Source organism: Lytechinus variegatus, chromosome 17 (genome assembly GCF_018143015.1).
Source record: "Lytechinus variegatus isolate NC3 chromosome 17, Lvar_3.0, whole genome shotgun sequence".
NCBI lineage: Eukaryota > Metazoa > Echinodermata > Echinoidea > Temnopleuroida > Toxopneustidae > Lytechinus > Lytechinus variegatus.
The window spans coordinates 2,839,725-2,855,764 of record NC_054756.1 but is presented as its reverse complement, the minus strand read 5'-3'; the positions used below and the strand labels follow the sequence as shown (position 1 = coordinate 2,855,764).

Genomic DNA, 16,040 nt, shown 5'->3' with positions numbered 1-16,040 from the left:
GAACAAAAATTATCCTCAACAACAAGCAAAGATCAATTGAAACAAGTGAGATTTAAATTGGTACAGAATGAGAGCAAGTTGAACAAAACCTTGAATAATTGCAATTTTTACAATATTCAAAAATCTATACAGTCGAAAGCTTTACTATGATCAAGAAATATAATAATAATACTCAATATTCATAACGCGCTTTTCCCAAATGGCCCAAAGTGCTCACAATTTCAATTAACATAGAAAAGATACAAACAAAAATCAGAATGACATGTTAAATGAAGGCAATTGCTTAGAACAAGAAAGTTTTAAGTGACTTCTTAAAAGACTTGATTGTTGGGGATTGTCTTATTGCAAGAGGGAGCTTGTTCCATTCCATAGAGGATGCAACAGTGAATGTTCTATCTCCAGTCTGTTTTCTTTTTGTTGGATATGTTAATTTAAGTGGGTCTTCAGAGGATCTAGTTCTTCTACCTGGGACATAAATTTCTAAACAATTAGACAAGTATTTTGGGGCTTGGTTATAGAGTGATTTTTTTATATACCAATAGTAATTAATTTTTCAATCTAAAGCATCAACAATGTAGTCATGTAATGTAATGGAATTCTCATGTGAATTATGAAAAACGTCATAAATGATGTAATTTCCTTTGAAATGTTATAAAAAAAAAGAACACAAAGAAGAAGAAAAAGAAGAAGTAGTAGTAGTAGAAGAAGAAGTAGTAGTAGTAGAAGCAGAAGTAGAAGTACATGTAGCAGTAGTAGTAGTAGTAGTAGTAGAATAATGATGATGTTGATGATATTGATAATAATGATAATAATAACAAGAAGACGGAGAAGAAAAATAAAGAATGAGAAGGCGAAGACAAAGGAGAATGGGAAGATAGAGAAGAAAGACAATTGAATTGGAAGAAGAACAAGAAAATTAAGAAGTAACATTGCAATTTATACAATAATATTTGAAAATCTATACAGCTACATGTAGTAGAAATAAAGAAATGAGAGCATGTTGAACAAAAACTTAAATATTTTTTTTTAAACGGACAAAAATAAACAGACCAAACAGGAAAAGTGATCACTATGAAGGTCTCTGCCGAGAGGTTCAGACAAGACAAAAACTGGATGCATTGTGATAAACATGCCAACATTCATCACAAAACTAGATTTTTGTATTACAATTCATATTTTTTGTATCGCAGCGTTTCTGTAGAAATTCATCCCCATACACAAAGTCTGGCTACCTCAAGTTTTTGGTTCTTGTCTTGAACTCTAATAAGGGGTATTAAAATGGACCACATTGTCATTAGCATGACTAGCTCTTCTGAAAATAAAATGGAAGTGACAAGACAACATATTTGCAAAGATATGCGTAACTACACAAATAATATGACACGCCACCGAGAGGGGTATGTAGCTGCATGTATGACCAAGGAAAAGTAACACCTTCTTGGTACGACAGATTGTTCTAATAAAGGTGGGAAGAGGTGTGTCCAATCTAAAACTATTTACATCATCATCTCTGCCTACAGGATATCCTTTCATTCCTCCTCCTTGTTCTTACCCCAAGGGCTTCTTTTATTAAAATGAGCAATCACATCACATGCATGCAAACCATCTATAAAAATACAAAACTGTTGAGTTCAGGCAATCTTTCACAGGTCTTCTTCATCATGAATATTCAATGACGTCTAATTCCCAAATGCTTTTGTCTTTTTTATATGAAATTATGTTTATTCAAATTTTATCATCCAAGAATTACAAAGAAAAGATTACATTGACAATTAGATTCATTGCGGCGACTTATTAAAAGGGAAACATACTGTATATCAAACACAAATGCACGAAAAATTTAAATAATTATTATGTCATACTGTAATAACATGCAAAGGGAAAGTAGGGACATGACATCATCAGACCACTTAATGAATATTCATAACAATGTGTATGTAACTGTCACAAAATAATGCTAAACTGTAAAATTCTATAATTTTGTTTAAAGGGGAATCCAGCCTTGGCCATAAAATGTTGTGTTGGGAAGAAGAAAAATGAATTAAACAGAATGGCGAAAGTTTGAAAGAAATCGGACAAGCGATAAGAAAGTTATAGCTGCTTTAAAATTGAGATCACTAATAGTATGTAGATTTCAAATTGGCAACTGGGTAAGTAAATTATGACAAGGGGCAAGGACAACTTTCCCATAGGCCATGTACTTTATTATCAGGGATTTGTGGTTTTCTCCTAAGTACCTATTCCCCTGGGGCAGTAATCTAAATATAATCCTGGTAGTATATTGTTTTATGTCCTCATGAAAGAAAAATATAATTTGAAATAAAACTTTAGGGAAAAATGACATTTTAGCCATAATATGTATTGGAGTACATGGAAGAGTAGTCCTTGCCTTACATCACTATGACATCCCATATGCGGCCAATTTGAAGTCTCCATGGGTATAGTGATTACCAATATTTACAACTTTTAAAAATTCATAACTTTCCTGTTGTTTGTCCAATATTGTTCAAACTTTCACCTATTAACTTGTCTGATTTTTCTTTTTCTTATAAAAACAAGTCTTTATTTGGGTTGGATTCCCCTTTAAAGGGGAAGTTCACCCTGAAGAAAACTTTGTTGTAACAATAGCAGAAAAAATAGTCAAAAATATTGGTGAAAGTTTGAGGAAAATCCGTTAAAGAGTAAGAAAGTTATTAGAGCTCAAAATTTTGGATTTGTGACGTCATAAACGAGCAGCTGCCCCATGTGTTATGTAATATAAAATGTATGAATTTCAAATTTTGTATGGTTCCTGATGACTTAATTTTGTTTTCTTTTCATGATCGGGTGTGAAATGATTTGTCTATTGATATACAAAAGTTCCAGTGAAAACCATTTTCAATTTTCTGAGAAAACGACATTTCATTGATTTTTTACCATTCGCTATGTAGGAATACTGCTCGCATATGACGTCACAAATCAAATAATTGAAATTCTAATAACTTTTTAATTATTTGATGAATTTTTCTCAAACCTTCGGCAATATTTTTTATTATTTTTTCTGCTATTTTTACAATAAACTTTTTGTCAGGGTGAACTTCGCCTTTAATATTTTGTCATCAGATTTTGTTGATTTTTTTAGCATTTTGCTTGGTGTGTGAATTTTACTCTATTTTCATTAAACATATAATATTTTCAGCCCAGAGTACCCCTTTTATTATCAAAATTTCACACCTGTCCCCTGAACATATACATAGCCTATGTAGCCCTTCATTTGAACAGCGACTCTAAAAAAGTTTCAGGGAAAAGTGAGCTTTGTTAGAGTTTTTCAGCAAGCTTCCTTTTCGTCTGAAATGAAATTGTTTAGGACAGTCTCTCCAAGAAACATAAAAAATGAAATGAACAGTAAATTTTACTCAGTTGAACCATGGTTGCACATACATGTACATGAACATTGTAAAATAAAAAGGAAAGTTTAGCAGCAGCGAATGAAAAAAAAAACTGGCATGGTATTGAGCCACGATTTCAGCCAATTTCCTTTGGGGAAATTATCATCAAATTGCACGTCAGAAGAGTTTGGGATTTGGAGGCAATAATGAGGATGAAAAACAAAATTTTACGATACACACCCAACTGTTGCAGGGCGTTAGACCAATTTGTCAGGAGCGATTATCGATAGAGAGATAGGGAGAATTTCACACTTGTCTCACAACATCACTCACTTTTTTTGGAAATATTTTATTGCTCCCTGGGGATGCATACTTGGGAAGCTTTTATCATCATCATCATCATGCATCAAGTTTGCCCCCTTCTCCAGCATGCAAAGCTCATGCAGACATTATAGGAAAAAAGTCACGCTAGAAATGGCAAGGTCGAAACTTATCAAAGAATTATTTTAACTTCATCAAAGAATTTGTTTTACTTCATCAAAGAAAAGGTTAAAACCTACAAGTAGGCCTATAACATACATGTATATTGCAGGTCTATTTTCCTAATATTTCCTTATAAAACCCCATCTATAATCCTTAACCCGGACTATCCTTAACCCCGTATCTTTTTTTTTCACCATCTTTCTTTACCCAATTCTATTTGCTGAGCCTGGGTTAACTCCTTAACCCCGGACTATCGGACAGCTCATGAATATTGATGATTTTGCCACACAGAGCGTGATTAACATGCAATTTCGACTTCTGTGATTGGCTAATGTAATAAGCCCCACTTTTCCTTAGCCTGGTTTGGTTTCACACCAGCATCCCAATTTTGGTGGCCAGCTAACCCTGCTTTTAATACCCCTTTCATATTGCGCTTTTCACCGGCGAAGGGGAAAGTGTCCAGTATGAAAGGTACACAGGAGAACTTCACCGGTGAAAAGGCCAGTATGAAAGCAAACCGGAGAACTTCTCCTCTTTAATGACGTAAGAGGTCATTTTTTTTTCTCTCCCGAAGTCCCCTGTACCGAGATTCCGCGCGCGATAGTTTCAAGCTCAGCTGAATGCTATGGACAAATAGATACCCTCGAACATAATTTTATTTTTACTAACAATATTTATTAAAAAGCATTTTTTACCTGTATAAAATGTGCTAAAATATAAAAACAAGGTGATATTGTTTGTTTTCCTCATAATACTTCCAAAATATGTTGTAATTAATTATCTTTATACCTTTGGTAATAGGTAAGAAGGAATGTTTACAATTTTCTTTTGTTTGTTGTGCAATTGCCTGTTGACTTTCGCCGGGGAAGAATTGTCAGTGCGAAAGGGTACAATTTTTTCTTTGCCGGGAAGTGAGGAATCGAGGCGGAGAAGTTCGCGCGTGAAAAATGAAGAGGGCAGTATGAAAGGGGTATAAATGAAGGTAGACCATGTGGTGATTGGACGAGTTGGCAGTGGATGAATTGGCCGTTTTCCATTTTCACGTTTAAACTTTGAAATCATAACTTTAGATTTCGATGAAATTCTAAGCATTTTCCTTTGTGAACTACACTCTCTTATTTCTAAAGATATAATTACTTCAAAAAGTTCATGTACATGTACAATTTGTACATGTATGTCCTGCAATACCCGTAGATGAGTATAAGAATCAATACCATATACAATTTGTACATCATTCCTTCGCTTCTGAATTTGCCCTGAAGGATCATGTCCTGAGGGTAACATCTACCAGTATTACCCTTGTTGTTTAGTGGGTATTATTAGCAAGGTGTGAATCACTGATAGGTGAGCAACACTACACCAGGAGATACACTGTCAAAGGGATCAAAGGGGATTTGTTTCAAGGATTAAACCTAATAATCCCCACACTAGCCCTGCCATAACAATGAACAGGAATTAGGAGGTAGTGTTTGAACTGAAGATCTTTCTTTGTTCGGGGGGTCATTACATGTATGAGTTTTGCTGCTTCATAAAAAAGGTAGTCTGACATACAGTGTTAACAAACTACATTCATTTATTTATTATTTTGACATCTTTCAACAGAATACAACATTAATCTGCTTGCAGGCTGTTTCAGATATAAAGAGGGAAATACAGAACAGTAAGATTGCAAAATAGTTATAAATATAACACAACAAATACTTTTAAAAATAAAAGAAAGAATCTTAGCTTAATAGTGTGAGATTGAAATTGAAATTGAAAAAGATGTGAAGTAAAAAAGAAATAAAACATCGATGCAAAATCAAGTTTAAAGAGAAATTCCTGTAGTTGCAGTAAACACTGATTTCATGAGAAAGTCTGTATAGGCTTTATTGTCAGTATATCATCGAAGATCTAGATCTGGTACAGTTATACCCCTTTCATAAACCCAATTAAAATGAATTAGGCGGCTAATAGCAGCATAATTTGGTCGTAAAATTGGAGGAGGACAAGAGTTATCCGCATTACTCTGATGCTGCTATTATCCGCATAATAGCGGCATCGGGATATTTTGAGTTTATGAACGCATTTCCAAATAATGCGGATAATTGCCATGGTGCGGTCACAAGGTCACCCTTTTCCAACACAACCGCATCGGAGGGGGCGTGTCCAGTTGTCATGGCGATTATCCGCCTTTTTCAGGACGGGCGCTCGTAAAAATAATGCAGCTTATTTTCGGAGTTTATGAACGCAATTTTTATTGAATTATCCGCATTACTCTTAGGCGGCTTATTGGAGGATAGGTTTATGAAAAGGGTATTACATTAACTGAACTTTGTGAAATCTTGAAATCTACGCTGGAAAATGTTAACACTAAAGATCCCCAACATAGATAAGTGCACGTGGGACAATGTTAATTATTAGAGCGTCAGGCCTGACGCTCTACCCGAATCCTGTGCTTATTTGCTGATTTCTCAGCAATTACACAATTTATTCCAGAATCCTTTGGCACATGCGTTTTATTTATACAAACACACACTTTGGTAGTCATTTCATTGGATTCTGTACTAACTCATTTTGATATCGTTACCAAAACTAGCATTTACCTTTAAACAGGTTAAAATAGGATATTATGTACGTATATCAGAGTTTATCTCAAAATAATTTTCCGTTTTAAAATAAAATGTTTTGTTGGGGTGGACTTCCTCTTAAACAGTATTCTACTTGTAGGATATATTCTCATTTTCATCTGATCTATTCAAAACAATACATTCTGCAGATATTGAGTAATGCTAAAAAAATTCTAAAAACATAAAAACATCATGAATAAATCCAAGGAGAGAGCAGGGGGGGGGGGGCACTGAGTCTGAGGCACACCAGGCATACAACATTCGGTGTTGTTGGTGTACCAAAAAGATGAAATTACACTTTTCGTAGTTATTCCTCTGTGATGAGAAGTGAGGAATATTCTCTTATAGACAATTTTGCCATTTGAATCCCTTTTTTTTGGGGGGGATGGCATAACTGATAAACGGTAAATAAGAAAAAAACATCACGATGGATCAAATTGTCTACATGAAGGCTCCCATAAACAACCCCCCCCCCACGTAAAAAAAAAAAAAAACCTGGGTAAACAAGGCTTGATCTGATCACCTACATAGTGTACTGTTAAACTAGTCATAATACAGAACCAACAATGACTTCTTGCGACAATTATGGGTCCATATTGCTTGCCTCAAAGCATAGCCAAATTAAAACGAAATACAGTACACAAATATTTCATACCCACTCCAACCATGTGACTTTGACAGTGAGGAGAACAATAGCATGCAGGCAAACACAAGTCTTCGGGGCCAGGGTTTTGTGAACCCAATTGTCCCATTTTTTGTTATTATTAAATACTACTGCAGCCAGGTTGAATGAGACATCGCAAACTCCCACAATTGATGCAGATTTTAGGAACGCATACAGGAGAGTGTACTTAAAAAGTTGTAACATGTAAAAATAATATAAAACCCTTTACATTTCAATCAAATACACATAATCTGTAAAGGTTCATCCATTCATTTAACTTAAAGACAATTTTTTTATGGGAGGGGAGGGGTGGGAGGGTTGTGCTTCGTATTATCACCAGGCTATAATGCTCTATAGGATCTATGTAATATAATAAAGTAAATAAACCAATTTTCTAACACACACACATGTAATGTAGATTATCATCAATTCAATTCAATCAATTCAAGTCCATAAAAAAAATTGTTTTGGGATTTACATACATGTACATGTACATACATTTCATGACAACATCTAAAGTGAAAGACATGCATAAGTATGAACGGCAATTATAACGAAATATTTTGTGAACCATTACAAATAAATATCAACAAAGAAAAGAAACTCATACGAGGCACCATTCGATTATTTTCTGATCATTTCATAGGCTATAGTAGGCTTATTACACAAAATTTCATTTTACCAGTAGGCCTACATGTATACTTTAGAATACTGTAGTCTGTAGTGACATTGGCAGTTGGGCAAACTGCACACCGTTCATTTGAAAACTGAATAGAATCTCCTAGCATTCAATGTCCTCCAGTACAAGGGTTTGGCTGGGTGTAACTTACTACTGATGAATGACGAGTGGCTAGAGGGGTCACGCCCCCTTTTCAATTCACTTCACTGCCATTCTATGTATTCATGCCTGAAAGGCACAGGCTTTGGCAATGCTGCCTGGATTATGAGGAACGAAACCATGCCATAACACCTACTGACTATACTGTTATATATTTGATGTGCATACGCTTTTGCAGCCTGTATAGCCTTTGAGTTTGAAATTCATCTTTTTTCATTTTTTTGGTAAGATTTTTTCTTCCTTTCAGTAGCACTTTAATACTTGTCAAATCATCTTGGTAGGCATATTGATTATGAAGTTATGAACACTACGAATTGGGTTTATAAAATTAAGGTGTCATGAAAAAATGATCAACTTTTTTTTTTTTTGGGGGGGGGTAAATCAGTAAGTAATAAACAATGGAATTTAGTGTGAGTGCATCAAATACTGCTTTTGCATATTGCAAAATGTACATGTATGTAGCCTAGATGACCAAAATGATTAACAATTTTTATTAAAAATTTGGAAAACAGAGTTAAAGTTACATGGCTTCTGTAACTGAACTTTAAGAAAATAAAATAAGTACCATGTTACCTACAAGGATTGAATTACAAAGTAAAAAAAGTTTAATACTCCTTCAGGAAAGAATTCCTACCCTTTTTGCACAGAGAAGAAGGTTCTTTAACATGCACAAGGCGAGGCATGAGGTGAAAAGGAGAAAGAAAAATTAAGGAGTTGTAGAGAGCCTCATTGGATTCTTACCTTATACAATGCCATGGAAACATGGTAACACATAATCACCTTCTCCATGATTTAAAAAAAAAATCTAGTTTCACTTGAATGATAAAAATCCTCAAAGGATCAATAGTTGAGTGTCTCTATTAAAGAGGATCCAGGCTTTACAGAGCTATAGATGCTATAAAACTGCCTCCTTCCTGGGCAATGGCTGTATGAAAGCTGACCTCAATCCAACATTGCCAGCACCCATAGTCAATATCAAATGCTCAAAACACTTTTATAAAATGGCCAATCAAAAGTCCATAGATAGCTCATTGGGTCATCAGAAATTTGAAGCATAGAAGGTGCAGTCCATGTAAAAAAATGCAATCACGAAATTGCATATGAGGCAGAATGACACGCTTTTTAATCACATCATCTAAATTCCTCCCATCTTGTGTCTTGAGAGGGCCAGTGTACACGGAGAATCCACTTTTACAAAAAAAAAATACATAATTGCTCAACGGACTAGACCCTTGAGAGATGAGACACATTCATAGCACAGATCACCAGTCAAGTTTTAAAGTGCAGATGTTTTCCAGACACGTACATGTACATGTGCCATTGATCACAAACAGATCACTGGTCAGCATTTAAGCTACATACATACTGCAGGGTACAGTGACTGATATAAAATAGTACTATGCTCGGTTTTAGGACATTCATTGGGCGAAACGGTCAGCTAGGCAGGGGTGTGGCCAAGGTTAAGAGGGGGCCGCTCAAAGGGCGCTAGTCATCTGGATCTATCAGCATTAATTTAGAAGGTAGGTGTTATCGCCTAATGAAGAGACTCAACACCTTCCTGTAACGAACAGACAAGGGAATACCTTCTCCTGGATGGCTGGACTAGAAAGTTGGGTAAACCTTCAAGAGACCTCTGCACAAGAACATGAGGTTATTATGTAGACACACTGGTCATATAATCTAGGACCTGCGTTTCACAAAGCTGCTTGTAAAATTATGCATGCAAACTATGTTTTATGAGCTACATTATTCATGTATGAATTAGACAAGAAAGGGTCAACAGTTGCTCATAAAGCTGGGTTTTTTATCTTCCAAAAGATGAAACAAAAACCTACGTGGTGTGGCTATTAAAAAAACACTTTGCTTTTTCTACTCTACTTCTCTCCAATGCATGGATTTCCCGCTAGTTTGCAGTTTACTAGGAAAGTAATAGTTTTTTTTTTCGAGCCTTGAATCCATAGACCTGTACAATTATTGAACAGTCAGACTCTACCTTGCAAGTTCTACAGCGTTAATATGGGATATTTTTTTCTCATTTTTTGTATGGAAACAAATTTCCTTAACCCAGTACATTGATCAATCATATTAATTTGCTACTAACATGTGTTTGAAAATCAAATGCACTTTTCTATGCAAATTGTAAAAAAAATATATCATACCCTTTTTACACACGCTAAAATTTCCTTAACCCCGTACTATAGGTGGGGCTAAATTGCCATTTAGCCCCACCTATAGTACGGGGTTAAGCTTAGCCCACTTTCTTTTTACACAGCATTTTGCAAAGTGGGCTAACCCCACCTTTAGTACAGGATTATTTGGCCCTGCAAAAAAGCAGGGTTATCCCAGCAATTGCGGTGCTAAGAGCGATAGTACGGGGTTAAGATTGCTAGTGTAAAACGAAAGTGGGCTAACCTTAACCCCGTACTATAGATGGGGCTAAATGGCAATTTAGCCCCACCTATAGTACGGGTTTAAGGAAATTTTAGCGTGTGTAAAAAGTGTACGAGTGAAGTACTTGTACTATACGAATGATCAACAAATGTATTTAAAGCATGAGCTACCACTAGTCCGGGGTTAGCGAGTTTCGTGTGTGAAAAGCAAGCATTCCTTATCCGGGGTTAGCAATATACAATTTGGCATGTGTGAAAAGGAAAAAAAATAGTACGGGGTTAAGGATAGTACAGGGTTAGCGATAGTCCGGGGCTAAGAAAATCCTGTGTAATAAGGGTATAAGTAGCAGAAAGAAAAAAATATACATCTACATGTACAAGGTAGAGAGCAATTCTTGAGAAGAGGAAGATAAACTTCTGAAAATGTTGGAAAATAAGCAGAAAATGAAAAGAATACTAGTAACAATGATTACATTATTTTATAGGCCTGCAATAAAGAGAGTTTTATCAAATTATCAATGAATATCTATTTAAAAAAATTAATACCAGTATTTGATGTGTTATTTACCCAGTGTAGCCGCTTCAGTTAATAAAGGAAATTCTCTACCAGAGGGCCCAACATACTGTAATACTGTTTAATATTGAATACCCTTCTCTATTTAATTTAAATCTAAATGCTGAGCACCTACATGTAGCAAAAAGGCAGAAGGTCCCATTTTTATAAGTCTTTGGTATATCAAACTCGACCGAGGATCGAACCCACGACCTTCCATTCATGAAGTGGACGCTCTACCACTGAGCCACCATGCGTGGCTCTGACAACCTGTGTTGGGCCACTTTTCATCATTTTATGATGGCAACATCAGGCCCAAAGAACAACCTTAGAAAAAAATGACACTCAAAATAAGCCTCCTGGACACCAATGTTTTGTCCATTCATGCAATCATGCTCATTGTCCCAAACTCTGTGGATTCAAAACATTTAACAAATATTGTTCAGCTATTAAGCACTTTGACTTGGAAGATCTAGTATCTGTCAGCAATGTTTTTATGAAGTATTTTCAACTCCAATTTGTAACAGAGTGATCATATTGATGTTATCCAAATTTGATACTCATAATGGAATATGAATTAAGTTCATAATGAAGCCTCCACCACCATGCAAAACTTCTTTAATTGGTGATGATGTCACAATCATAAGGGTTTTTTTTCTAAGAGTATTTATCAATTTCTGTATTAAAAATATTTCAGGAATATAGTTTGATTCAGGTACAGGCACTGTACTGTACATGCAGATCTATTTTTAAAGGTCAAGTACATCCCAGAAACAAGTTGATTTCAACAAATCTACAGAGAAAAATCAAACAAGCATATGAACCATTGAAAACCTTCAAAAATGAAAATCAGATGTAAAACAAATAAATGTTTGCTTTCATCCTTGTCAATATGCAAAAGGGGGGTGCCATATAGTTTATCATTTAACTTTTTTTAATTCATAAGAATTATCTCCATCAGACTGTAATGTATGATTATTCTTTCTTTGCATTTTCAATGAAGAGAATACACAAATACTGGAGGAAATTTTTGACGTACATGTACATGTATTTGAGATAATCACCAGCTCTCTTGCACGTTGGGTAAATAATTTTTTGTAGAAATCAAGAAAAAAAATGTGACTTCTAATACAAATTAGAAGTCACATTTTGCATAAATTTAGTTTCAATGAGAAGTTTGTGTAAAATTTATTTTACTTGGACTTAAAGGATAAAGGACAAGTCCACCCCAACAAAAAGTTGGTTTGAATAAAAAGATAAAAATCCAACAAGCACAACATTGAAAATTTCATCAAAATTGGAAGTAAAATAAGAAAGTTATGACATTTCAAAGTTTCACTCAATTTCACAAAACAGTTATAATATGCACATCCTTGTGGATATGCAAATGAGGAGACTGATGACGTCATCCACATGAAATATTCTAATTTTCTCCTCACTGTCAAGTGAAACAATGATTAATTCCTCCCTGAACATGTGGCATTATGATGAAATAAGTTGTGACAGTTGTTTAATACATGTATATGGTTCAGTCAAGTGTGTCCTCATTGTCAAATCTGTAAAAAAATGAAATATTGTATAATTCAAACAATAAAAAACAAAACAAATAATGAGTGATAGACATCATCAACTCTGTCATTTGCATGTCACTGAGTTGTGCATACCACTGTTTTGTGAAAAATAACGAAACTTTAAATATGTAACTTTCTTATTTTACATCCGATTTTGATGAAATTTTCAAATTAACATTTATCTGGGGTGGACTTGACCTTTAAATGGATGGTCTGGGCTGAAAATATTTATATAGAAATAAATAGAGTAAAGCAAAATGCTGAAAATTTCATCAAAATCAGATAACAAATAAAGAAACAAAGTTATTGAATGTTAACATTTTTAATATTGTGTGAAAACAGTTATATGCACATTGTCATAAATATTCATCAGGTGGGCTGATGATGTACATGTACATGGAATATCCTCACTTTCTTTTTTCTTACATGAATGTATGTTGTATGGTAATTGTTTCATTTTTTTTCATGTATTTTAATGATGTGTCTCCATTATGATGAAATAAGTTGTGACAACAAATAACTAATGCACTTTATCAGCTGTCAATGCAATTGTTTTAATTCTTGGAAGAATTTTTTAAAATTTAAACCTAATTTCATATAGTGAAATAAAAAAAAACAAGTGGGGATATGACATCATTAGCCTACCTAATGAACATTGAATGCAGACATGCCTAGAACTGTTTCACCGGAATAATGCAATTAGACTTTAAAATTCAATAACTTACATGTACCGGGGTAGTTATTTGTTATCAGATTTTGATCACATTTTTAGCATTTTGCTCTTTGAATATTACTCTATTTATTGAGATATAATTTTCATAATTCTCCAGCCTAGATCCATCCCTTTTACGTTTTTATGAAAGAAAATGCACAAAGTCCAAATTATGAAAAAATATTAATATCAATTGACAATTTTAAAGAATAAAAAATTAACCTTCAATACAGAAACAAATATGATTCAAGGGATTACAGTATCAATGTTTTGAAGAAAAAAAATTCATTGCCTGGATGAAATGACGATGATAAATAATGTTGACAATGATAAAATTTTATGATGGCGATGATGTTATTGATGACGACGACGATGGTGGTGGTGATTAGGGCCTAGGGGTCTATTATGGGGATAAACTAAACATGAAGGACTTCATGATGATGTGGAGGATGTTAATGATGGTGGTGATGATGGCACTGATCATGGTGATGAACTGATGAACATGATTGTCAGTCATGGTGAATGATGAAGATGATGAGGAAGATCTAGAGATTTCTAAAGGGTTCTTCAGGCATGTGTCGGTCTCCTGATTATGGACAATGTGTTATTGTGCAATTTGCCAATTTCATCAACTTCACATGTATCTGTATTAAAATTTCATGTAGAAAATAAGAAACTTGGGATAAGACAGCAGTAACTAAGAGTAGACTGTGTTTTCGTTACCAAATTTGACAAGGGTGTGATTTACTGTCTTGTATGTCTTCCTGTTGTTACCCACAAACGTGAAAGTTTATTGCTATCGGTCTTTCAGGTTATATATTAAAGATTATGGCAGAGCCAACAAATAATCATCTTCTTGTTAGGCCAGATAGATGATGATGATGATTGAAGATGAAGATGATGATGATGAAGATGATGATGATGAATAACGGTGGTGGTGGTGAAAATGCTAATGTTGATTTAATGATGATATTGTCAAAATATGTCAAGTTTTTGATGATGATGAAGATGATGTACATGTACATGTAGATCTACAAAATGAATACAAAACTATCAAACTATTTCTAATAAAAATCAGCTTCTTGTCATGTCATATTACAACCTTGAACTTTTTTAAATAGTTTAACACATGAATTAGATATGAAGTCATGACATGAGCATGATTATTATTAAATCTGTTACTGTTAGACTGGGTACTACTACTGGCTGTCTCTGAAGCTGTGCTCTGTATCACTCATTCACTGTGTGTCTGTAAAACTTAGCAAAACTTATCATTCATTCAATAGAGTTCTAATACATTTTTTCACAATTCAATTCTGGACAAGAGGATACGTCACAATACATGTGCATTAAGAATAAGGGTAATGTTCAAGTTGGACATATTCATCCCGCGGATTCTCAGACCATACGGAACCACGTCCTCGCCCGGGTGAGCTCGGCCCATTATCCTCGGGGAATTAGTGTCATCACAATGGTCGCCAACACCTTTGGGTGTGGTCGTTTAGATCTCGAAATATACGTAGACTACGACATATTTATGAATTGTGATAAAAAATACAAATAATAAACTAGGTAATGCACATGGTCCCTTTGAATAAAGTGAGGGATTATGAGTACAAGATAGGAAGTGAAAATTTGGTTTGCCGAACATCCACGCAAATCGCGAGATGCGACTGCGCCGAGTACACCACACACGAAAGGGAGGAGGCATGCGGGGAAGCTGCGGCGGAGAAGACTAAACGCCCCGGCTAGTATTAAGTTTGAAGTTTCAAGGAATAATGAAGCATCAACTTACCGCTTTTGGCTTATGGCCTCCTTCCATAACAACACCCCATTTATGAAAAACTGATATTGATCCGATTTATCCCTTTGATAGGACGGATTCACTTTTAAACATCTATGAAGGTTAGCTGATCTCGTCGATTGATGCGGAGTCGGAGAAGTTTGTATCAGACTTCCGTAACCATGATGTGTTTAAAAAAAACTAATGCGACACGAAGAGCGCAAGCCCTCGCATATGCTCCGCACGTTAATGGCTTACATATCCTAAGGGAAAAAATAGGCAATTCATTCAATAGTCTTTTATGCAGGGTATTGATGGAAACATTATACGTCCTAAATAAAAGAACATTGAGCCAGCGATGATATGAAACAGTCTGACTGTAATATAATGAGTGTAATAAACCACTAATAAACTTATATTTTACATTTCGTCGGATAAAAATCAATTTTTGCATAAATTGTTTTTAAATGTTAGATAAGCAAGCCTTGGATATTACGTATAATTGATACCAAACGACTGGCCTGGCGCGCGTACAACATATCAATATCGTAAACATAAACAACTAACTGCAGCTTCAGGCGCAGGAGACCTACATGACCTATGGCATGCCATGTTTTTCGTGATATTGTTATCATTACCAGTGATTAACAAGTGAGAAAGTATACTAATAGAAAACCATTTTTGTATCTTTACGTCGTGACGCACACGGAACCTAGGCAGTATTATTTTTTTCTGAATTTCATTGGCTAAACTGCAACTCAAATCAAACTGACCCGAACGAAAAGGCGTAAAGTAAACGCCCGGAGTATATGGAAAACGGAGCTGCGGAGACTCCGCCGGCTGTGCCGTGCCGGGACGCGCGGTCCGGGAGGCGCGTTTCCGTTTTACACCCTGGCGAAGGCATTTTCCGGAAAAGTAGCCAAAAAGCGACTAGTGAAGAGTCTACACACGTCGCTGGTTGCATGCAGCGTGCGACACAGGCGAGTCCACCACCGCATGCAATTTGCACAGTTACTGATCATATCAGAGCACAGAGTTCCTCGGCACTTCATGTATAGAGAGAGCGGCA

General features: G+C 35.2%; 1 protein-coding gene across 2 annotated transcripts in view; it reads right to left on the bottom strand.

Moving 5' to 3' along the window:
- LOC121430555 (cerebral cavernous malformations protein 2 homolog) overlaps positions 1 to 15,170 on the bottom strand; it is a 55,627-nt gene extending 40,457 nt beyond the window's left edge. The window contains exon 1 of one of the 2 annotated variants that reach the window (XM_041627866.1): positions 14,984 to 15,170. In XM_041627866.1, coding sequence (XP_041483800.1) covers positions 14,984 to 15,010 — 27 coding nt within the window. In that variant the 5' untranslated portion in view covers positions 15,011 to 15,170. The remainder of the gene's footprint in view (positions 1 to 14,983) is intronic. The other variant, XM_041627867.1, reaches the window with a different exon arrangement.
- Between the last annotated feature and the right edge of the window lie 870 nt (positions 15,171 to 16,040).